The 24,642-nt window shown below is 44.7% G+C and overlaps 4 protein-coding genes across 4 annotated transcripts in view; 3 read left to right on the top strand and 1 right to left on the bottom strand.

The window, feature by feature from the left end:
* Nucleotides 1-133: 133 nt before the first annotated feature.
* LOC136535638 (uncharacterized) lies at nucleotides 134-11,706 on the top strand. Its single transcript, XM_066527973.1, has 15 exons — nucleotides 134-3,659; nucleotides 3,742-7,011; nucleotides 7,094-7,187; nucleotides 7,957-8,143; nucleotides 8,227-8,485; nucleotides 8,609-8,821; nucleotides 8,904-8,990; nucleotides 9,111-9,245; nucleotides 9,318-9,431; nucleotides 9,532-9,779; nucleotides 9,860-9,940; nucleotides 10,016-10,247; nucleotides 10,345-10,443; nucleotides 10,528-10,716; nucleotides 10,965-11,706. Exons 2-15 carry the CDS (start codon nucleotides 6,694-6,696, stop codon nucleotides 11,058-11,060), a joined length of 2,352 nt encoding a protein of 783 aa, XP_066384070.1. The 5' UTR covers nucleotides 134-3,659; nucleotides 3,742-6,693; the 3' UTR covers nucleotides 11,061-11,706.
* Nucleotides 11,707-12,895: 1,189 nt separating this feature from the next.
* LOC136540569 (dehydration-responsive element-binding protein 2E-like) lies at nucleotides 12,896-13,988 on the top strand. The gene has a single exon (XM_066532569.1). The coding sequence runs from the start codon at nucleotides 12,896-12,898 to the stop codon at nucleotides 13,832-13,834; it is 939 nt and encodes a 312-aa protein (XP_066388666.1). The 3' UTR covers nucleotides 13,835-13,988.
* A 4,753-nt stretch (nucleotides 13,989-18,741) lies between these two features.
* LOC136540568 (adenylosuccinate synthetase 1, chloroplastic-like) lies at nucleotides 18,742-22,131 on the bottom strand. The gene is made up of 4 exons (XM_066532568.1): nucleotides 21,801-22,131; nucleotides 19,862-20,554; nucleotides 19,468-19,779; nucleotides 18,742-19,244 (listed from the first exon to the last, which is right to left on the bottom strand). Exons 1-4 carry the CDS (start codon nucleotides 22,089-22,091, stop codon nucleotides 19,074-19,076), a joined length of 1,467 nt encoding a protein of 488 aa, XP_066388665.1. The 5' UTR covers nucleotides 22,092-22,131; the 3' UTR covers nucleotides 18,742-19,073.
* Nucleotides 22,132-23,761: 1,630 nt separating this feature from the next.
* LOC136537405 (E3 ubiquitin-protein ligase BIG BROTHER-like) overlaps nucleotides 23,762-24,642 on the top strand; it is an 11,884-nt gene continuing 11,003 nt past the window's right edge. Inside the window, exon 1 of the mRNA XM_066529386.1 lies at nucleotides 23,762-23,894. Coding sequence (XP_066385483.1) covers nucleotides 23,762-23,894 — 133 coding nt within the window. The remainder of the gene's footprint in view (nucleotides 23,895-24,642) is intronic.

The following is a 24,642-nucleotide window of genomic DNA, read 5'->3' as shown; positions in this document are numbered from 1 at the left end:
TGGAGAGCAAAAAAGATGCTGTGAGGCAACCCTTTGGGGTTAAGGATATGAGCAATACAAGTGCATGTGATGCAGAAGGGAGCTCCAGCAGCATGTTTTGGTTCTTGAAGCCCTGCACTTTCCTTGTGGAGTAGCATCATAACACTACAGAGTTTTAACGAGCAACACTTGATGTAGTTAGAATCCGTTACTACATTCATTTCCAAATATTCTGAGTTCCTATTTAATTGATTCATTTGATGGGTACCCTATCCGGGAAGTAAAAGAAAAATCCATGTATAGTCATACAGGTTGAAAGAGTCTTTTCCATATGTATAATTCGAGATATAGCAAAACACTTTTCTGCTGCTTCGTTGTTTGTTCGAACAAACTGCATTTTTGTCTCTTGAAGTGATATACTAAGGTTATACAATTCAATGATTTGTTTGAATGTTGTTGCCCCTCTACCTAGTAGCAGTTCAAAACTACAAACTGACCAAAAATGTTTCAAGTGCACTCTATACATTCCATGAGGTGATATAAGTCGATGGTCTATTTCTTAATTCACGAAGGTTTACTGTTCTTAATTATACTGGCTTGTGCTTGCCGAATTGCTGATGTTGTTTATATTCCTTCAATTGTAATTTCACAAATTTTTGCATAAGGATTGTAGCCCTAAGTTATAACAATGTGGATTCAGTGGTCTGCAAGGAAATGCCACAAGCAAGAATTCTGAAATCTCTTCCAGAACTTACAAATTTTTATTAGTCTTCAGCCGCTATGTGACAGACTTGATTTGCATTTTTTTTTGTGAAAGAAGACTTGATTTGCATTTAAAGGTTTAACAGTCCTATTGTCCTAATTCCTAAGTTACTTTTCTTAAGATCACTCACCAGGAGTTGGCACACATCCCAAGCACATAATCTGGGTTGCATTGAGCGGTTCCTTGATCCTCCGTGACGTCATTCGACAAGACCAGGAACTCGATTTTTCATCAAGGATGGTGAAAGAGTTCGTAAATCTATATCTGTATATCTACTCAATAAGCTGAAACCATGAGAAGTCTTTAATTGCTATAAAGCTACAACCATGTTGAGCCGGATCATCTCAATTTAACAGCCATGCAATCATATGCTCCAAGTTAAATCTAGACGTTCATCTAAACCTCCACTTCTCTTGACAAGCCGGTTGGATGTGACCAATGTCGAGTGGCACTCCGGTTGGATGTGATAAGTTGTTGAAATCAATGCATCGTGGATTTTTAGGGCATTGCAATAGTCGTTGTCATCATGAATTTATATCAGTCTTGATTCATCATACAACACCCGAATTGGATTGCGTTTACAACTTCTTCCTTCATAGAGAGATCATTTAAAATTAGTTTATAGTCTCTACAGCAACACGCGGAGATATCACCTAGATAAGATTGATAATTGGCCACTTGTTTCTAGGATCGGACGACTCTAGGCACTCATGAATGGTTCTTATTAAAAAGGAGGAAAAGGTCCAAATTACCCTTAAACACTAACGTTACCTTAGTTTTCCAATGTTCCATAGAGCGTAATTGATGCATGCTTTAGCTATGTATGTATGTAATGGCGATAAGAATCACATCCGGATGTAGGCGAAACTCCCAACTATGTTTAGTCCTTAGCTGCTAGCAATTAATTGATCGATGTTGCTTACTTTCTTGACACTTGGATGTACAATGCTTCGTTACAAGGTTATCAATCATGACCTTCATCCTTAAAAACATATGCCAATCCATCCAGTGCACAAGACATGTCGTTTTGCCACCGGGTGCCTCATGCGATTTCTTTCGCATTTTTCAAAGGGTGGTTTCTCTACCTTCTCACGCACTGCATGCAAACACTCTCAGGTCGCATGGCTCATACCGTCCACATGTCAGTGCTTGTTCTCAAGATTTAAATGAATTGTCAAAAATGAATTTGGTTATGCATATTGAGCATCAACCGTGAATTTGATTAGAAATTACTATGTCAATTCTGCAACATTTGAATGCTACGTCTACGATCAAGATGGTGGCGAGGTGCTAAGGGGGAAGCACCAACGCTTTGATCCACTTTGCGTTGTCGTTGTTACTTAATACATAAAGAAATTGAAGGCAAGCATGCACATTAAGAGGCTTTTGAGATGATCTTGTTGTGCATCTAACATAGCTTTAGGTATTTCATTGATATGATGGACTTCGTTTGTGAAAGAATGGTCATGGTGTATTTGTTTTGAGAACGACACTTTATTTTAGATTTTAATTGCAATTGTCATGTTTCAATTTGTGAATTCAATATTTACCATTTGTATGAACTAAATATTTAGTCTGAATTTATATAGTGTCATAAAAGAGAATAAAAAAAGTACCCCTCTGACATTTTGTTTTTCTAGATACATTGTTTTTTTACTATTAGTACCCTCTACATCCAAATTGTAAATTGTTCTGGCTTTTCTAGATACATAGTTTCTACTACATATCTAGACATAATGTATATTTAGATGCATAACAAAAGTTATGTATCTAAAAAAACTAGAACAACTTATAATTTAAAATGGAGGGAATGCATATATAAAAATAGTGTATATCTAAGTGCATAGCAAAAATATATTTATCTAGAAATGTCAAAATATCATATAATTTGGAATGGAGGGAGTATGTGTGAAAAGGAGGAGAAAAATAAATAAAAACCCTGGTTTAAGGACCTTTGTTGGAGTTAAGTGTAAAAAATAGTCATGAAAGGAGAAGGTCCTCAAATATAATCCCAATTTGAGGCCTGCTGGAGTGCTGGTGGAGGTACTCTTATTAATAAGGTTACAAACATACACATACTCCTAGATCTCAAAACTCATTTTGCTATTTTAGCGATTGATTGGATGACAGATGGGACCGCGCCCACCTGTCACTGAAGACAGGCTCTTATAAAAGAGATCAAATGCAAAATCCGTTATTTAATGATGGAGCATCCTACTGTTCTCCGTTTACAAGAGGGGTGTCCTCACTCCGAATCCTTCTATTTCTTGTTCTTGGGTTCTTTGTCGGACCCCAACACCATTTCTCCGAGATCCACTCTGACCTTGAATGAACACCATTTCCAACGATTCCGACGGCTCGCGCCTCCATCGAATAGTTGATCCTTGTCAGGCCTGTGAGCCGCCGCCGCCCCTGCCTGATCCTGCTCAGCCCCCGCCGACCGCCGCTTCGCCGGAGGCCTCACGCACCTCACCGCGTCCGCGCAGCCGTGCTTGCCCTGATCCCACCCCCGCCTGGCTCCCTGGACCTACGGCGTCATCATCGACGCCGGCAGCACGGGAAGGCCGTCTCTGCCTGATGCCCGGATGATAGTTTGACCATGCTCTCAATCCGTTCGACGAAATGCCCTGTGGCATTTGTGGGCGTAGCCGGCGCCCTGGTGGTGCTTGTCACCGCCCTCCATGTGTTCATGGTGCCAATCCTTCCTGCCTCCTTGGACTATTTCGGTGCTCGCAGCAGTATAAGCCGCCCAAAGAATGTTCTCCCGGCCGTCGGGGTGGTGGACTCTCGTCTCAGGGGGCGCTTCCCTTCTGATTCATATGGCGCCGTGGCATTTCGTGGCGCGCCATGGAAGGCTGAGATTGGTAGATGGCTTGCCGGGTGTCATGCTAACTCTTCGTCTGTTGATGTTACTGAGGTTTGCACCCACCCTAGTCACTGGTTCGTGCACTTTGACTTAGCTTTTTATGGGGTTAATTGAAGTTGCTCTTTTGCGACAGGCTATAGGTGCAAAGCGCTGCGAGAAAGACTGCAGTGGTCATGGTGTTTGCAACTATAATCTGGGAGAGTGCAGATGCTTTCATGGATATTCTGGTTGGTCTTACTTCTCAGTATTCTCTGTTAATAAGAGTCTATGCACTAATAATTCAATAGTTCTTACGATCTGGAAGGGCTGGCTTTTAAGAACTTAAGACTAGAGCTAAACAAAAAAATAGGTAATGATATCATTTAATAGAGTTAGGTACCACAAAGAACTAATCGTGGATTCTTATATTGGATACAGCGATGCAACCTACAAATGTCTCCCTAACCATGTAGACAGCATTTTTTTCTTCACAAATCTTGTATAATTTCATCTCAGAGTACGCTCAGTATATCTCCTTTCATCTGTAGCGTACTCTGTTTAGATCACTTTGCATTCCTGAAAGAACATAGAAGTGTAGTTTGTATGTCTGAAAGAATATAGACCATTCAGTTTATTGTATATGGACTCATGGATTAAGAATTGAAGTATTGAAGACTCATATGCTTTTTTTTCCTACTACAAAGCTGTTGTTGGATTTGATCTCTGTGAATCTATATCTGTATATCTACTCAATAGTTCGTAAATCTATATCTGTATATCTACTCAATAAGCTGAAACCATGAGAAGTCTTTAATTGCTATAAAGCTACAACCATGTTGAGCCGGATCATCTCAATTTAACAGCCATGCAATCATATGCTCCAAGTTAAATCTAGACGTTCATCTAAACCTCCACTTCTCTTGACAAGCCGGTTGGATGTGACCAATGTCGAGTGGCACTCCGGTTGGATGTGATAAGTTGTTGAAATCAATGCATCGTGGATTTTTAGGGCATTGCAATAGTCGTTGTCATCATGAATTTATATCAGTCTTGATTCATCATACAACACCCGAATTGGATTGCGTTTACAACTTCTTCCTTCATAGAGAGATCATTTAAAATTAGTTTATAGTCTCTACAGCAACACGCGGAGATATCACCTAGATAAGATTGATAATTGGCCACTTGTTTCTAGGATCGGACGACTCTAGGCACTCATGAATGGTTCTTATTAAAAAGGAGGAAAAGGTCCAAATTACCCTTAAACACTAACGTTACCTTAGTTTTCCAATGTTCCATAGAGCGTAATTGATGCATGCTTTAGCTATGTATGTATGTAATGGCGATAAGAATCACATCCGGATGTAGGCGAAACTCCCAACTATGTTTAGTCCTTAGCTGCTAGCAATTAATTGATCGATGTTGCTTACTTTCTTGACACTTGGATGTACAATGCTTCGTTACAAGGTTATCAATCATGACCTTCATCCTTAAAAACATATGCCAATCCATCCAGTGCACAAGACATGTCGTTTTGCCACCGGGTGCCTCATGCGATTTCTTTCGCATTTTTCAAAGGGTGGTTTCTCTACCTTCTCACGCACTGCATGCAAACACTCTCAGGTCGCATGGCTCATACCGTCCACATGTCAGTGCTTGTTCTCAAGATTTAAATGAATTGTCAAAAATGAATTTGGTTATGCATATTGAGCATCAACCGTGAATTTGATTAGAAATTACTATGTCAATTCTGCAACATTTGAATGCTACGTCTACGATCAAGATGGTGGCGAGGTGCTAAGGGGGAAGCACCAACGCTTTGATCCACTTTGCGTTGTCGTTGTTACTTAATACATAAAGAAATTGAAGGCAAGCATGCACATTAAGAGGCTTTTGAGATGATCTTGTTGTGCATCTAACATAGCTTTAGGTATTTCATTGATATGATGGACTTCGTTTGTGAAAGAATGGTCATGGTGTATTTGTTTTGAGAACGACACTTTATTTTAGATTTTAATTGCAATTGTCATGTTTCAATTTGTGAATTCAATATTTACCATTTGTATGAACTAAATATTTAGTCTGAATTTATATAGTGTCATAAAAGAGAATAAAAAAAGTACCCCTCTGACATTTTGTTTTTCTAGATACATTGTTTTTTTACTATTAGTACCCTCTACATCCAAATTGTAAATTGTTCTGGCTTTTCTAGATACATAGTTTCTACTACATATCTAGACATAATGTATATTTAGATGCATAACAAAAGTTATGTATCTAAAAAAACTAGAACAACTTATAATTTAAAATGGAGGGAATGCATATATAAAAATAGTGTATATCTAAGTGCATAGCAAAAATATATTTATCTAGAAATGTCAAAATATCATATAATTTGGAATGGAGGGAGTATGTGTGAAAAGGAGGAGAAAAATAAATAAAAACCCTGGTTTAAGGACCTTTGTTGGAGTTAAGTGTAAAAAATAGTCATGAAAGGAGAAGGTCCTCAAATATAATCCCAATTTGAGGCCTGCTGGAGTGCTGGTGGAGGTACTCTTATTAATAAGGTTACAAACATACACATACTCCTAGATCTCAAAACTCATTTTGCTATTTTAGCGATTGATTGGATGACAGATGGGACCGCGCCCACCTGTCACTGAAGACAGGCTCTTATAAAAGAGATCAAATGCAAAATCCGTTATTTAATGATGGAGCATCCTACTGTTCTCCGTTTACAAGAGGGGTGTCCTCACTCCGAATCCTTCTATTTCTTGTTCTTGGGTTCTTTGTCGGACCCCAACACCATTTCTCCGAGATCCACTCTGACCTTGAATGAACACCATTTCCAACGATTCCGACGGCTCGCGCCTCCATCGAATAGTTGATCCTTGTCAGGCCTGTGAGCCGCCGCCGCCCCTGCCTGATCCTGCTCAGCCCCCGCCGACCGCCGCTTCGCCGGAGGCCTCACGCACCTCACCGCGTCCGCGCAGCCGTGCTTGCCCTGATCCCACCCCCGCCTGGCTCCCTGGACCTACGGCGTCATCATCGACGCCGGCAGCACGGGAAGGCCGTCTCTGCCTGATGCCCGGATGATAGTTTGACCATGCTCTCAATCCGTTCGACGAAATGCCCTGTGGCATTTGTGGGCGTAGCCGGCGCCCTGGTGGTGCTTGTCACCGCCCTCCATGTGTTCATGGTGCCAATCCTTCCTGCCTCCTTGGACTATTTCGGTGCTCGCAGCAGTATAAGCCGCCCAAAGAATGTTCTCCCGGCCGTCGGGGTGGTGGACTCTCGTCTCAGGGGGCGCTTCCCTTCTGATTCATATGGCGCCGTGGCATTTCGTGGCGCGCCATGGAAGGCTGAGATTGGTAGATGGCTTGCCGGGTGTCATGCTAACTCTTCGTCTGTTGATGTTACTGAGGTTTGCACCCACCCTAGTCACTGGTTCGTGCACTTTGACTTAGCTTTTTATGGGGTTAATTGAAGTTGCTCTTTTGCGACAGGCTATAGGTGCAAAGCGCTGCGAGAAAGACTGCAGTGGTCATGGTGTTTGCAACTATAATCTGGGAGAGTGCAGATGCTTTCATGGATATTCTGGTTGGTCTTACTTCTCAGTATTCTCTGTTAATAAGAGTCTATGCACTAATAATTCAATAGTTCTTACGATCTGGAAGGGCTGGCTTTTAAGAACTTAAGACTAGAGCTAAACAAAAAAATAGGTAATGATATCATTTAATAGAGTTAGGTACCACAAAGAACTAATCGTGGATTCTTATATTGGATACAGCGATGCAACCTACAAATGTCTCCCTAACCATGTAGACAGCATTTTTTTCTTCACAAATCTTGTATAATTTCATCTCAGAGTACGCTCAGTATATCTCCTTTCATCTGTAGCGTACTCTGTTTAGATCACTTTGCATTCCTGAAAGAACATAGAAGTGTAGTTTGTATGTCTGAAAGAATATAGACCATTCAGTTTATTGTATATGGACTCATGGATTAAGAATTGAAGTATTGAAGACTCATATGCTTTTTTTTCCTACTACAAAGCTGTTGTTGGATTTGATCTCTGTGAGTATGTAACCTAGGCGAAATGGGAACTGAACTACTGCGTTAAACAGCTACTGGTTGTTGTTCACTTATGTGATTATAACCTTGTTTATGGACATATATTTCTTTCTATGGTTTTGGGTTTACTAAAAAACAAATTTCGTTTAAAAATGAAAGAACATGAGTGTACGGACTGTAGAAAGGTGGCATATATATTTTCCCTTGCTAATGTTGATATATGTTGCTTTTCTGGATTCCAATAACATTTAAATTTGTAGTGCTGTATTCCTAATCTGTGGCTTCACTGATACAGGGAAAGGATGTGAGGAGGTTCAGAAATTGGAATGCAACCTCCCAAGTTCCCCAGAATGGCCAGTAGGTCTATGGATAGTTTCCACCTGTGCAGCTCACTGTGACAAAACAAGGGCAATGTGCTTTTGTGGCCCTGGAACAAAATACCCAGATCGTCCTGTGGCAGAAGCTTGTGGTTTTAAAACAATGTAAGACTATCGCTGATAATCTGATAATTTGTTTTTGGGTTACTTTAATATTACTACTAAGCTTCTCTTATCCATCTTTCTAGTTTACCTGCAAAACCTGGTGATCCAAAGCTTACCGATTGGAAAACACCCGACCTGGAAAACATATTCACAACAAACAGCAGTAAGTTAGGATGGTGTAATGTGGTCCCTGAGGATGCGTATTCATCCAAAGTGAAGTTTAAAGAAGAATGTGATTGCAAATATGATGGCCTCTGGGGGCAGTTTTGTGAGACGCGTGTTGAATGTAGCTGCATCAACCAGTGCTCTGGACATGGGCATTGCCGTGGTGGTTTCTGTCAAGTATGTTTCAGAGAAAACGATTTAGTTAATGAAATGAAATTACTTTGGTTAAATTTAATGCGGTGCATTGTTTTTTATTTTTCCACTTTTATAAGATGTAGTCTCATTGAGTATCTCCTTCAGTGTTACAGTGGATATTTTGGGATTGATTGCAGTATCCCATCAGCATATTCGCTTGCATATGATTGGCCCCCGTGGCTCCAGACACCAGTGAATTTACCAGATCTGAAAATTTTAAACAGTACCACCATCGATGTTAAGGCCGTTGTTCAGAAAAAAAGGCCACTCATATATGTATATGATTTGCCAGCTGAGTTTGACAGTCATCTTCTTGAAGTAAGTCTGTGTCATAAATATTCCTTTTTGTGTTCATGAAGCTTTACTGCAGCATTGAGATTAATATTTTTTTCTCTCTCAGGGACGACATTTCAGATTCCAGTGTGTAAACAGAATATATGATGACAAGAACAGAACTCTATGGACCCAGCAATTGTATGGTGCTCAGGTTTGCTAATTTTAGCTGCTAGCAGATAGCTTAACGTTTGTTGCTCCGTGACTACATGCTCACAGTGATATTAATTTACAAGGACAAGCAAATCTGACCAATGTTTTATTTTCTATGTAGATAGCACTCTATGAGAGCATTCTTGCTAGCCCTCACCGCACTCTTAATGGGGACGAAGCTGATTATTTCTATGTGCCAGTGCTTGACTCATGTCTAATAACTAGATCTGATGATGCTCCACATCTGCTATTGCCGGTAAGAATTGTGATCCATGTGTTCTTTGATGGCCTTGATGTGCTCCTCCAGTAATTTGAGTTTTAATTTTAGAGGGACCTGCGCCGAAGGAGCTACAATGCACTTGAGTACTATAGAATGGCGTATGATCACATAGCTCAGCAGTATCCTTACTGGAATCGCACTGCAGGAAGAGACCATATATGGGTGGGTTTCATATTTGAATGAATTATAGTTGTATAATGATTCTTTGGTTCTTATTCAATAGTGGCAATGACTGATTGCCTTTCAACTTACATCAAGGCAGTTCTTTTCATGGGATGAAGGTGCCTGCTATGCCCCAAAAGAGATCTGGAAGAGCATGATGCTTGTCCACTGGGGAAACACTAATACAAAACATAAGAATTCAACGACTGCTTATTGGGCAGACAACTGGGATGATATTCCTTTGGATAAGAGAGGCAACCATCCATGTTTTGATCCAAGAAAGGATCTAGTGCTTCCGGCATGGAAGGAACCTAACCCAGGGGCCATATGGTTAAAACTGTGGGCAAGGTATTCTTAAAGTTAACTATATATCCTATCAACTATTTATGTTCCTCGGAACCTTATACCAGGGAACACAACTTTTGCAGGCCTAGGAAGAACCGTACAACACTCTTTTATTTCAACGGTAATCTAGGTTCAGCATACGAAGGAGGCCGCCCAGAAGACACGTATGTATCTATGTATTTGTGGGTGTGAATGTGTTACATAATTGTTTGTCAATCTTTTTCGATTGTATAATGCAGGTATAGCATGGGGATTCGACAAAAGCTAGCAGCTGAATTTGGTTCCACACCAAACAAGCAGGGAAGCCTTGGACGACAGCATGCAGCCGATGTGACAGTTACCTATTTACGAACTGAGAAATATTATGAAGAACTAGCAAGCTCTGTTTTTTGTGGTGTCCTGCCAGGGGATGGCTGGAGTGGGCGTATGGAAGACAGCATGCTTCAAGGATGCATTCCTGTAATAATTCAGGTGATACACCATCATTTTCCTTGTGCTGCATATCAAGAGAGGAACCATCGTGTGATGTCTTACTCAAACCTATCTGCCCTCTTGGCATACATTGTAGGATGGAATTTTTCTGCCATATGAGAATGTGCTCAACTACAATAGTTTTGCAGTGCGCATACAAGAAGATGACATTCCAGGCCTCATAAGTACACTTCGAGTATGTTTTTACTCTGTTTCTGCTTTTTTTTTGTAATCTTTTGGACACAACACTGCAGAATGCTTACCATTTCCATGTCACCAGGGAATAAATGATACACAAGTAGAGTTTATGCTGGGAAATGTCCGCCAGATGTGGCAGAGGTTTTTCTATCGAGACTCAATATTGTTAGAGGCGCAGAGACAGAAAAGACTGTTCTCTGAAGAGGCACCTTGGTCTGTTGAGGTCTCAAAACTACCTGACGATGGCGATGCCTTTGCGACATTTATACAGGTAGACCTGCTCCTCAACCTATTGTGTGGTCTGGATGTTATCATACTTACTACTTAGCATCTTCTGTTCGCTAGAAATGAAATAATATTTGCATTATCCCAGTAGAAAGCTTTGGTGAGTCATAAAAAAAATTAGTGTTACCAGAATTGTGCTTGGCCACGTGTCACTGTCTCTGATATACCCCTTTTCAACCCAAGAACTACCGTTCTGCTGTGTTCATATTTCCTGAGAAAGAATGCTTGTGACAGGTATTGCATTATAAACTGTACAATGACCCTTGGCGTCAAGGACTCCTGCAAACAAAGGAAACTCGGCTGCCGAACATCTGCTCAAGAACATCCTGAAGTGTTTAGTCAGGCAGCATTGCAACTGTAAAGAATAGGCATACATACTCCTGCTCCCTCTCTCAGGAAAAAGGATAGATCTGACATACTCTTAGGAAGGAATCTAGATATTTCTTACATTCAGGGTAATGTTCTTTTGACTGATAGCCCAATTTAGATCATTTCCTGAAAAAAGAAAAGGGAAATGCACCGTTTTCATCTACCAAAAACATGGATAGCATGCATCGCAATGTCAAGCTACGTTGGCTTTCACTGAGAAAGAATCAGATTTTGTTGTCCAGTGTTATTTTCGTTTGTCGAGCAAATTAACCATAATCGAGCAGATGATGTAGGTTCTTATGAATCAGTTGCCACTCTACATGGTTAACATATACTCCCTTCGTTCCAAATTATAAGTCACTTTGTTTTTTTTTCGGTACATCAGTTTTGCTCTGTATCTAAATATAATATATGCACTAGAAAAATCAAAGTGACTTATAATTTCGAACGGGGAGAGTACTACAAGATGTCGGCCTGCATTCCGGAGGAACGGCTGAATGTGATATGTTGTGAACTTGTGATATACATTTACCAATCTTGGCCTTATAGCACGGAGCACGCAGATGGTGTCACACATGGACATGCTTATCAGCGTTTGCCCTAGGCTGCACGGTAGTAGAGCCGGTCAAACAAGCAGATCGATCGCACAAGACAGACGACAGGAGGAGGGCTCATCAGGAATCGCATGCTCTGTACATCTGACGTGGAGGAGGAGCATGTGAAGAGCACGCTCGTGAGAGCCAAGAATGCTGTGAGGTGGATCTTTACACCTCGCATTCATGCCGCTCTTATTACCATGACGACGAATCAACGTGCTCACCTTAGCTTGTTCAGCCCGTACGTACGTCCTCTGGATTCCTCGGTGCGTATCCACCAAAACCTAGCGCGATCCGCAGTTCCACCGCAATTTGTTCATTTCGCGAAAGTAGAATCGGAGAAAAATGTAAAACCAAGTTTTGAAAATTGACCGAGCCAGAGTCATTAAAATGTGTTTTACTATCGACAGGCACGTTGGCTCTACCATCGAAAGACAGCTAAAAAGAAACAATTGTTCAATTCAAACAAATAAGATAAATGTCGTTATTCATCTATCAATACATATATTTATTGTATTTTTCGAAAGATCCAATATATTTATTGTAGTAAAATCGTCAATATGTAATGTTCAAGGAGTAGAAGAATCACTTGTTCCATGTATATAGGAAAAAAAAAAGAGATATTCAAGAGGGTGAAAATGAAAATCACAATGAGAAGGGAAACGAGGATGAATTCCATTCAAATGCTTAGGGAGTGGAGGAATTTGGGCATTGCAAATCATATATACGATGGTAGATAGATGGATAAATCAACAGAGGTTAAAAATAAACCGAACAAAAACTTCGTTCGTCGTAACTATTGGACAGCAGAGGACGAATTTCTTTGTTTTGGTTTCTCGATCGGTCTTAGGACATGCATTCCTAGAGATGCCTAACGGTCACATGTGGCGCCTCCGAGACGGGAGCTCACGCTCACAGGTCTGGAAAAGGCGCGACACATGCATTCCCGGCCGTGACAACATTTAAACCCACGCCATGCCTTGCCGATCACCCCCGCCCCGCGCGCGCCACTCTACTAAACCCCCCGCGCCTCTCGTCACACTCTCCTCACCCACTTCACTACACTCCCCACTCCCCCAGGCCATTTCAAAGCTCCTTAGCTTCTGCTTGCATTGGAGTTCAAAATAAACCCTCCCTCCTCCGACTCCGATCCGCCCGCCCTCTCCCTAGCTCCCCACGCGCCACCTGATCCCAATTCCCATGGAGAGCTACGGCCGGAAGCGCGCGTGGAAGAAGGGCCCGACGCGGGGGAAGGGCGGCCCGCAGAACGCGGCTTGCGAGTACCGCGGCGTGCGCCAGCGGACGTGGGGCAAGTGGGTGGCCGAGATCCGCGAGCCCAACAAGCGCACCCGCCTCTGGCTCGGCTCCTTCGCCACCGCCGAGGAGGCCGCGCTCGCCTACGACGAGGCCGCGCGCAGGCTCTACGGGCCCGACGCCTTCCTCAACCTGCCGCACCTCCGCGCCTCCGTCTCCGCCGCCGCCTCCGCCGCGCACCAGAGGCTCAGGTGGCTGCCGGCCTCCGCCAGGGGCGCCGCGGCAGCCGCCGTCCCGGCCTACGGGCTGCTCAACCTCAACGCGCAGCACAACGTGCACGTCATCCACCAGAGGCTGCAGGAGCTCAAGAATAACGGCTCGCCCGCCAAGCCGCAGCCGCCGGCGCCTGCCCACCAGCTCGCCCCGGCCGATCATCTCCCGGCGGCGGCCTCCACGTCTCCCTGCTCCACCGTCACCACCCACGCGCCGCCCATGTCCTGCTTCCACTCCCTGGAGCAGGCGGTGGCCACGGCCTCCATGACAACGGTCGACGACGCCGAGCCGTGCGAGGGCGGCGCCTGCGGCCCGCCCGAAGCGGACAAGCCCCAGCTCGACCTCAGGGAGTTCTTGCAGCAGATCGGCGTGCTCAAGACCGACGACGACGGCACGGCTACTGCTAAAGCCAGCTTTCACGGTGACGCCGACGACGCTGGCTGCTTCGGCGGCAACGGCGAGTTCGACTGGGACGCGCTGGCAGCGGACCTCAACGACATCGCGGGAGCCCACGGCGGCGCCGTCGGCGTCAACGGAGGTTTTCAGATGGACGATCTGCATGAGGTCGACCAGTTCGGAACCTGCCTGCCCATCCCTGTCTGGGACGTCTAGTGTGTGTGATCCGAGTCCATGCAATGTTGAATATCCCGCCCATCTGCATGCTGCACGTGGCACCTTTCACTAGCGCACAAGCTTTAGCTCCCAAGTTCAATGTAATCGATTCTGATAATCTGATGGGTGGTAATGAGTTTGGCATAATGGATCTGTGACCATTTGAGCCTACTATTCTTTAGTTCTTTTTAACCAAAAAAAAATGCATCCTCCCCTATCTATGTAGCCTGCTACTTCACTCTCAGTATCAGAACAATTTTTTGGTAGCTTCAGTGCGTTGACAAGGTTAACTGGAGTCGAGAAACAAGCATGCGGTAGAGATTTTTTTTTTAATTTTAATACTTTTTGAAAACTAATTTTAAATCTAACACGGTCGTTTTTTTTAACTAATACTTTTGGTCGCGCCTATTGTCCTGACGCGGCCAAATGCCTGTGTCGCGCCATGCATGGTGACGCCCCCCCCCCCCCCCCCCCCCCCCCCCCGCACGCATGCACCCCTGCCCGTCCGCCCGCCGCCGCCAGCCGCACGTGCCCCGCCGCCGCGCAGCGCCCGCCCGCGCCCACACCGGCCACGCCACGAACGCCAGCGTGTCAAGGTCACCCGCTCCTAAGGTACCTCCCTCTCGATTTTATGTAATTTTGATTATTATTATTTTAGGATAATTAGTGATTTAGAATAATTAGTAATATAGGATAGTTAGGGTTTTATGATTGTTATTGATTTATGATAGTTAGTGATTTAGGATAGTTAGGTTAGTGAATTTGTTTGTGATTTACGTAGGTAGTTTTTAGGTTTGAGGTTAGGATTTTGAGTTTAGGAATTGATTAGGTATTTATTATCTAGTTTATAGTTAGTTATTTAGTTATGGATTTTGGGTATAGATACTAGTTTATAAATGTCGGTACTTACTAGTGTGTGATACGTCGATTTTGATGGCTTCATGAAGTTTCGTCAAATGCTTATATTTTTAGTGAAGTTGTTTATGTTACTAGTGCGTGATATGTCTGTTAATTTTACTTTGAATATATACATGTGCTTTCATATTGCATAACAAGTAGTTCAAATTTTACAATGCTACATAATGTTAATTTAAATTTTGTTAATTTGAATACTCTAACGCTTTGTTTATCAATTTGTAACAGGATGGCCCCACCCACGCAGCACCCGTTGTACCCCATTCTTGAGGTGGAGTACGATGACCAGCACCGAGCACACATCTTGAGTGACAACGACGCAGAGGTGACATTGCCTACTTTGAGGCCCCACACGCACACCAGGGCGCACCAGTGGGACGAGCGTTATGCGTCGTACATACGGCGTGTCGGCTTTCTCGAGCTTGTCCGTGTTGTCAACCACAGTCTTCCGCTCCTTGACCCAGCACTACTTACTGCAGCTGTAGACAGGTGTGAGTGCATTCTTTGTACATAAACTTTCTTGTAACAAATTTGAGGCAACTAACAGTCGTTCTATTCTTATAACAGGTGGAGGCTTGAGACCCACATGTTCCACCTACCTTGTGTTGAGATGACCTTGACCATGCAGGACGTGAAGGCTATTTCTGACCTTCGGTTGGAGGGACTTTCAGTGACAGGGATAGTCGACAACGATCACTGGAGGGACCTGGTGGCTCAGTTTACTGGCTTTCTTCTATCGGACGACGAGGCTTCCAAGAAAAATAAGTGAGAAATTGAAGCATATTTAATACTGACATTGCTTTCTTGCAGCCATCGGGTCTCATTTTCTTTGGTAAATTTCAGGAAAACTTCCGGTGTTTCGTCGTCCTAGATCACGGAGCGCTTTAATTACTTGGACCCACAGGTTGGGGAGGCTCAGATCAACAGGTTCGCTCGAGTGTGGCTCTAGCACTTTCTTGGTGCTTTCCTCTTCCTAGACGTCTCGGGCAACACCATCAGCTGGATCTTCCTTGACATATTACGCCAGCCGTGGGAGAACATAGCGACGTACAGCTGGGGCAGCACAATCCTGGCATGGACGTATCGATAGCTATGCGTTGCCTACCGTCACACCTCAGGATATGCGAACCTTGGAGGTTGCTCGTACCTACTCTAGGTTTGGTGTTGGAAACGATGGCCCGTTGGGAGGCCACTTAGTACTGGTTTACCGGTAAGTACTTCGGTTCATTATATTCTTCGATATGGTTACATATGATGAGTTTATTAATGGCTAATTCATTATTGTGTTCAATGCAGCAATGGAATGGGCAGGATACACTCCCTATAGCTCTGTTTATCTGGACGGAATCAGAGTTAGTTAGAGGGAATACGAGACGCAAGTATAGGGAGTACACGGACGGTCTCGACTTCCTGACATAGCACCGGGTTACGCTCTCTTTACTATCATACATGTGTCTTGTTCGATGTACATTATATCACAACCTAACTCAATTATGAAATTTCAGGTGCATTGGTGTCCTTGGGATGCTTCGGAGCTCCAGTACTATCTCAGTTCTGTCACTAGGGACGAGTCAGACGAGTATCGTTGCAACGTCCCTCTTATTTTCTTCCATGTGGTCGAGATTCACTTGCCCATCAGGGTCTGCAGACAGTTTGGAATAATGACAGGCTGCCCACCACCACTTTACTCCACCAATCAAGGATTGCACGAGTGTGTTATCGATTAATAACAAAACTACAATTCAGAGGTATGTGTGGTACAACTAACATCGTTTTGTTGCAGGTATGACCGTAGGAAGAGGTATAAGACCAATGATTGGCACGTGACACACAGCGCGCACATCCATTTGTGGCAGAACAGGATACTACATCCGGTCCATGCGGGTCCTCCACACGATCAGCACACCTTCAACGAGTACCTGCGGTGGCTTCACAGGTCTACGAGGACACATATCAAGTCCCCGTACACTGAGGAGGCGATTGACGAGGATTCGGAGGAAGATGTCATCGAAGATGTGTACGACGTTATCACTAGGGAGGACACACAGCTATAGAGAGCTCCGCTTCAAAGATACGTGATAAGATACTTGAATGGTACAATTTGTTATCCTTTTGGTATTAAGTATGTGTACTAAAACTGTCCAATCGTATTTCTGTACCCAGGCGACACAATTGTTAAGGCTGTCCAACGAAGCAGCGTTTCGGCTTTACGAGTCTAGAGGACAGGGGCCAGGTGTTCTCGCGGCTTTTGTGGAGATAAACATAAACTTGTCCGTTCCGAAAAAATATTTCTTTAGTGTATATACGTTTGGGAAATGCACTAACTTTAACGTCTATTTATGCAGAAGGTGAAGAAGAGTTGCAGGAAGCTAGCTCAGAAGCTAAGCTGCATGGACACTCCTTATGAGGAACCGCCACTCTCGGCGCGGTCGGGTGGCACGTCTTCAGCCTCTTTAAGGACACCAGCCGGCTCTTCTCAGCCGATGACAGGTGCCACTTCCGCGGTGCGTATAACACCACATCATAGCGCTGGGAAGGACCCTGCAACCGAGGACGACGAGGACGATGATGACGACGACCCCCCGGGCTTCCGCAGACAGCACGACCAGTGGGACGATTGGCCGTAGGACGAGATCGGCATGTCTCAGCTAGGTGGTGCCCTGCTTGGTACCCAAGGAGCATCACATTGGTAATCGTGTAGCCAACGTCGGTATGGTCGTTAGTTCATGGAGCAACGTCGCTTGGTACACATTGGGAGTGTAGCCAACGTCGACGCGGAAGTATATGATATCGACGTTGGCTACACTCCCAATGTGTACCAAGCACGACCAGTGGTAACAAAGGTAGTTTCTTTAAATACGTATGCTCCATGAACTAACGATCATAAAGAATTATAAGTAATCGTGTGTATCATATACTTGCAGGGTACGAGCCGTACGCACCGTCGACACGACCATACTGACGTTGGCTACACTCCCAATGTGTTGTCAACAAATCCGAAGAGACAGAGACGTCCGAGGGATCATTACACTCCTGAGTCTTAGTTTGTTAGATCAAACGAATATTGGCGTCCGAAACTTGCGGGGTTATTTGGTTATGTTATGTCAAACTTATGTCAAACCAATGAAAATGTTATGTGGCAGCTTGTCAACTTGCACACATACTTCATTTATTTGCTTCATATTCGTTTCTATGCGTCGCGGCAGCACTGCTGGCGAGATTAAGTAGCAACTAGTTCAGGAGCCGGCAGTCCCGCCGTATCTCGATGCCGGTGGCCGGCATCTTGCGCGAGGGGTCGAGGAAGCCGGGGCCCATGGTCGCGTCGCCGCCGATCCTACAATATGGGGCCAAAAAGCTCAAGAAATAAGTTTCCTTAAAAAAATATTCGTTTCAATCCGATCCAATTTTTCGTAATCGATTAGTTAACAGGGTGGTTAACCGTATTATGAAAGACGAAAAAAAATCATTGCTTTATCAAATTCTCTATTCGGCCGTGAAACTAATTCAACAAAAGACAGAAACAAATCCACTATTGATTTTACGCCAAGCAATACTTAGAATAACTCCCACTATCGGCGCGACGCGTTCCGATTAAACCGTCCACGTACCACCGGGCGGGCGGCGGGCGCGACGGCTAGGCGGGTTTGCTGCTCGAGCAGACGGGACTGGGCGCGGGGTTTTATTCAGCTCTGTCGCGCCACAGATCAGGGCGCGACAGGCCCTGCCCCATCAGCGATCAGCGATTCCGGTCGCCACCACGTTAGCCCTCTGTCGCGCCACCATACATAGCGTGGCACAGGCATTTGACCGCGTCAGGGCAATAGACGCGACCAAAAGTGTTAGTTTAAAAAAAAAACCCGACCGTGTTAGATTTAAAATTAGTTTCCAAAAAGTGTTAAATTTTTTAAAAAAATCCACGGTAGACAAGAATGCGCAGATTTTGATCAGGTATCTCATTTTTTCAACCATACAAATAAACGGAAAGGCATCCATCAGCAAGGTATACAGTTGAGATTCATAGCTCATTAGTCTCACAATTAGTACAAAATATATGAACCACCTAACAATTGGAGTCAAACACGGTGCAAAATATATGATGAACCACCGAACAATAGTGCAAATGACCCATCCTTCCCTTATTCGCCTTAGCTGATGTCTCAGCGGCTGTATTAGAACAAGGTTCTGATTATTGCGCACATTACATCACTCCACCAGTCAGTGACTTCACCGTATCACAGCTACGACAGCAACGAAGTGCAAATGCTCAAGGCCTGGTTAGGGCTAGATTTTTCTGCCCAATCAAGCGAACAGGGTGAAGTTGCTTTTACTTGTATATGAGAGCATCTCTGCCAGGTCCAACACCAATGTAGTGCACGGGAACACCAACAAGCTCTTCTATCCTCTCCACATAGAGGCGGGCAGCTTGGGGAAGTTCATTGTAACTTCGAACAGACGAAATGTCACTTCGCCACCCAGGCAGAACCTCATAGTTAACCTGAAACACAAGGCAAGGCATATAAGAGATGAAATATATGCATTCTTAGTCTCTTATACCTATTTAAATTGTCACTACTAACACCACAAGCTTTTGAGACAAGGATATTATATTGCATCTTAAAACAGAGAAAATAATGTACATTCTCGAAACAATGCTATGTTTCTACTCAAAGCGGCTTTACGCCGTGAAAACACAGTGAGAAGTGCATGCCAAAGCTTACCTGTACTTGCTCAAGGGTATCAAGATCCCCAGGGAAGGATTGTAGCTTCTGTCCATCAGGTTGGCTATAAGAAACACCCACCTTAATTTCTGACAACCCAGACAGAACATCTAGTTTGGTCAGATTAAGTGATGAGAACCCATTGATTTGGCAGCAGTACTTAAGCGCAACAATGTCAAGCCAACCGCATCGCCTTGGGCGACCCGTTGTTGTGCCAAATTCCATTCCAGCTTTCCTAAGGCGGTCACCTTCCTCTCCAAGTAGTTCAGTTGGGAAAGGGCCAGAGCCAACTCTTGATGTGTAAGCTTTGACCTGCACATAAAGCATACATAATATATAAGCAGTAGAGCATGAAAGAGGACTGTAATAATGAATAACAGTGGGTTTAACTTACCACTCCAATCAGGTCACCAATTACCCTTGGAGCAATCCCTAGGCCTGTGCATATCCCACCAGCTGAAGGGCTAGAAGAAGTCACAAATGGATAAGTACCAAAATCAATATCCAGCATAGTTGCTTGTCCACCTTCAACCAGGATTTTCTTCTGCTGCTGAATAGATTCATTTAGCACATGCACGGTATCAGCAATGAAGGGCTCCAAGCGATCTGCGAACTTCTTGTACCTCTCAACCTCTTCCTTGAGCATGCTTTTGCTGTACTGAAAGCCTTGAAATCTCGAAGCAGCATCTTTGAACAATACATCAAGCTTATCCCCAAAAGTGTCCATGTGCCTTAGATCACAAACCCGCAGTCCATTTCGAGTTACCTTGCTGGAGTAACAAGGACCAATGCCTCTCTTAGTTGTCCCAATAAATGAATTCTCAAGCTCAGCTTCCCTAAGTCCATCCACAACCTGGTGCAGATCAAACAGCAGATGTGCGCGGTCGGATACCAGTATTCTTCCATCACAGCGGACTCCATTGGACTCAAGACCATCAATTTCTCCAAAGAACCCTGGAACATGGATCACTGCTCCATTGCCAACAACACAAAGTGTCCCTTCATGGAGAATACCAGATGGAACAAGATGAAGGGCAAATTTCTTGCCTTCTGCGTTGTAGATTGTATGTCCAGCATTTGCTCCCCCCTGATAAAAATGTGGTTGAAACTCAGATAAGGCTACTAAACTAAGGAGAAGTAGCTAACTGATACTGACTGACTTGCCGTGCTCGAAGACCATTATGTTAAGTATATAAATATTAAGAGTGGAAAATGCAATTACACAGAGAGAAGTCCTGACAGACTAGAAACATCCACCACAGAAATCAAGCAAAAAGCAAATAAGGGACATGATGTGACCCCCAGGAGCATTAGTAGTACTACGTGTTACTGAAATATAGATTACTCTAGGATGCAAAACATGGTGAAATCTCAAGCTTGAATTAGTTTAGCAACTCACAAGTATTTGCTTTAAGAGCACGAAGCAACTTGCAGTACCAGGGCTTAACATAACATAGAAGCTTTGCATTTTATAAGTCTCTCCATCATATAACCAACCACAGAGGACAAATTCTTATGTGACCAAATAAAACGAACATTCTCTTGCTTGAATTAACCAATCTATCCACTTGGACCATAAATCTATGATTTATCTAAACTATGTATGAACATTCTAGCATGGTACAAAGGAGATTATCACAGGTGCATGTCTTTTAGTCATAGGGTTAAGTCCAATTTACACCCTCCAACTTGCAGCAAAGTTCGGATTTCAACCTCGAACTTCAAAACCGGACAACTTTGGCCCTCCAACTCTCGAAAAAGTTCAACTTTTGACCTTCTGAGCGGTTTCGCGTGTGAACAGTAACTTTTGGTATTTTTGGGAGCGCTGAAATTTTATATTATTTTTTCGAGCATCTTAACGTTCTCAAATGAAAAAACTCAAAACTACAAAGTTGTAGATCTCATCGAGGTCTACAATTTACATATAAAAATTATCTTCATCCGACATCGTATTGAAGGGTTTTCTATTTTTTGAAATTTGAGTCTCATCACGTGTTTATCAGTCAAGATCAAACATCCTAACACTCCTGTAAGAAACCAAAGGTGCAGCCAACATCGAGAAGATTTAAAAACCCATCATCTCCAAAACGACTATAAGGCTGGAGCTTTACTCTCCTTGGCAAATTTCGCGTAAATCATGGTTATCAGCAAGGTGAATTCTAAACACAGATCGCTCTTTCATCAATCATCATCAAGCCTAATCCAAAAAAAGGCACCAAATTCTAAGGCTTGGCTTCGTGAACGACCAAACGTTAACCATCGCAGAAGCACGGCTGCGCCACAGAACAACTCGACTCCTCTAGGCATGGATTAGCACAATAAAGACACCTCACCTGGCAACGCGCAACTATGTCGAAGCGGGGGGCGAGCACGTCGACGAGCTTGCCTTTTCCCTCGTCGCCCCACTGCGACCCCAGCACGCCGGAGACTTGGCTCAGCGACGAAACCCTATCCTCCGCGGGATCCGCGTGAACAGCGGCGGTCGCGGCGGAGACGGCGGCGGGGACAGGGGCCCGTGCCCTGGGGAAACGTACGGACTGCGCCGCCGGGGCAGCCGGGAAAAGGGATTTTCCGGTCCCGGCGGCGGCGGCGGCGGTCGGGTGGCTGAGTGTGGAGAGCGACATGATGGTTCGAGGGTTTTAAGACGGGCTGGGTATGTGTCCATTTCTCCGTTGTTTATGTACGCGAGGGGGGAATTGGATACTGCTTCTTTTGAAGGTGGGAATCTATTACTTTTGTTATTACTCACGTATAGGCTGAAATACTTTTGCCCAAGTAAACCAATTATGGTATGAGTGTCAGTTAAATTAACTCAACTTTCACCAAATTTATAGCAAATAGTATTAATATTTATATTTTTAAATAAATTTATTATAAAAATATATTCTATAACTAATCTAATGATACTTATTTTTGTATCATAAATATTAGTATGTTTTTATGTAAATTTAGTCAAAGTTCAAACTGTTTGACTCATCGAAAAACGAGAATTACATTTTTTTTGGGCGGAGGGAGTACTAAGCTCTTATTTGCCACGGCTTCCACCTCACCGTGAAGCCATTTTTTCAGGTTTAGCTCCGTGAATAGCTTTGTCGATAGAGGATTTGTTTTGTTAGGGCTTGTTTGGTACAGCTCCATCGCTAGAAAAAAATGAATCTGGATCCCGCATTCACCTAGATCTCAGATTTTTATCGAAGTGTTTGGCACAACTCCACCTCTATCTCTATCTCACTTCCATCTGGACCCCACACGACAAGGGGTGTAATGAAAAAATGAAAAAAAAAGACACGAGCTCTTCTTCCTCCTCCCCACAACTCGCGTGCACATGGGTCGGAGCATGGCCCCGGTACCTGGCCACTGAGGGTGCGAGGGGGGGCGGGCTGCCGGTCGGGGAGGGCCCGCGGTTGCTGGCCTAGGAGCGCCCAGCCAAGGGCAGGCGTGTCCCCGGCCGATGAGGACGGTTGTCGGCCGGTGAGGGCGCGAGGGGTGGCCAGGTGCGGGTGTGGCTAGCCAGGGCAGGCACGTACTCGGCCAGTTAGGGCGCGTGGACGCTCGGGACGGGTGCGGTCGGCCAAGCGTGGCGCGACTGTCAGCGAGGGGCGGTGCGGCGATCAGGGAAGGCAACCAGGCGTTTGCGTACGAGGAAGACGACCAAAAAGAAAGAATGAAGCGTTATTTTTATGTAACTAGCAGCAGTCGTGGGTAATTTTTTTACAAACTTTATCAAACTTGTGGTGCACCCCTTCAGGTGCTAGGAGTGATTCATCAATTTGGTGAATCTAGGGGTAGATACGTCGTTTTGATGAATCAAATTCACGGTGGAGCTAAAAGTGTTTGACTAAAAAAATAGATTTTATATCTGTTTTTATGGATCTGAAGCCAGTGGAGCTCTACTAAACACGGGCTTAGACATTTGGCAAAACAACTCGTATGAGAGTAAAATGAAATGGCTACATTGTCCTTCTCTTTATTTTCTCCTGTCTCTCTGCGCGCAGGCTTCTTCTCCTCGAGGTGCTGCGCCTGCGTGCGGCGTAGCCTCCGCGCCAGCGTGCCCGGACGGCGGTCGTGCCCCCTCCCCCCGCGGCCTGTGCTCCTCGCCCGCAGCCCGTGCTCCCTCCACCGGCGGTCGCAACCCCTCCCCCGCGACACGTGCTCCCCACGCGCCCCTCCCCCGGCAGCGGACGACGTGCCCTGACAGTCGCGCCTCGGCAGCCGCTCGCCCGTCCACCCGCGTGCCCCTCCCCGTGGCAGGCGATGCGCCTCAGCTGGCTCAGTGTGCCCTGGTAGCGGCCGCATGCACCCTGGTCGAGGCGGGGTGCCCCACGGCGGTCGCACACGCCCTGGTGGCAACGGCGTGCGCCCCGGCGGTCGCAGCGTGCACCGGCTGCTCGCTCGCGTCTTCTTGTCTGCGTACATCGGCAAAACAGGTTTGTGTCCTCGTTGGCGTCCACGTGATCAAGGTGGAAAATATTTTTAGGATTTCAGCTCCACTTCCCTTCTTTTTTTTTTGTCTCAGCAAGTCTTTACGGACTCCATGGGTGGAGCTATTTGGTTTTAACCTGCTCCCCGTTGCGTCTTGTCAATCTTAAGGATTTGTTTCTTCAGTCTTCGAATGTGTTCATAGAAGTAGATTTTTTTTACATGCGTTCATTCAAAGGATAAGCCAGTGATGGGCTATGTCGAACAGCCCCCTAAAAAGAATCAATGCCTTTCGTCCAACCGTGTGTTGACGTGCACTCCTGACGCTCTTCCTAATAATGAAACCTAAGGATTCCATGTACGCACATCTCTTTTTATTTCTTGATGGACATGGGTGAATCTGTATATTGTACGGGTACGGGCGCACCCACGAAAATAGAGTCTGTGTATTCCACATTCGGTTATTTTTCCGATTCCAACACCTGATTTTTTTAACCCTACAATAAAGATCAACAGTCTTAATTCTTTCTTTTACCTTCGGTCTTCTTCTACCTCCATACGCCACCGCGGAACTCGCCACTGCTGTCGCCATCGCCCCGCCGCGGTACAGTAGGGCTTGGCCCATGCTGCATATCAGTCATTCCACTGTGGTCAACCATTAGGAGGTTGGTGTACATCTGCGCCATTGATGTCGGCCCTGTTCGTTTGAACTTATCAGTCTGTTTTTCTTTTACAATAAATTTTTCAGCATGACTT

Source organism: Miscanthus floridulus, chromosome 2, assembly GCF_019320115.1.
Source record: "Miscanthus floridulus cultivar M001 chromosome 2, ASM1932011v1, whole genome shotgun sequence".
Taxonomy (NCBI): Eukaryota; Viridiplantae; Streptophyta; class Magnoliopsida; order Poales; family Poaceae; genus Miscanthus; species Miscanthus floridulus.
Note: the sequence above shows the minus strand (reverse complement) of the source record. Positions and strands in the feature narration are given on the sequence as shown.

Excerpts from the sequence above, each read along its gene's own strand:
- LOC136535638 (XM_066527973.1), top strand. The coding sequence starts at position 6,694 with ATGCTCTCAATCCGTTCGACGAAATGCCCTGTGGCATTTGTGGGCGTA. Across the intron at positions 9,432-9,531 it reads CAGGAAGAGACCATATATGG|TTCTTTTCATGGGATGAAGG; the intron begins GTGGGTTTCATA and ends ACATCAAGGCAG. Across the intron at positions 10,248-10,344 it reads GCATTCCTGTAATAATTCAG|GATGGAATTTTTCTGCCATA; the intron begins GTGATACACCAT and ends CATACATTGTAG.
- LOC136540569 (XM_066532569.1), top strand. The coding sequence starts at position 12,896 with ATGGAGAGCTACGGCCGGAAGCGCGCGTGGAAGAAGGGCCCGACGCGG.
- LOC136540568 (XM_066532568.1), bottom strand. The coding sequence starts at position 22,091 with ATGTCGCTCTCCACACTCAGCCACCCGACCGCCGCCGCCGCCGCCGGG. Across the intron at positions 20,555-21,800 it reads ACATAGTTGCGCGTTGCCAG|GGGGGAGCAAATGCTGGACA; the intron begins GTGAGGTGTCTT and ends CATTTTTATCAG. Across the intron at positions 19,245-19,467 it reads ATACCCTTGAGCAAGTACAG|GTTAACTATGAGGTTCTGCC; the intron begins GTAAGCTTTGGC and ends CTTGTGTTTCAG.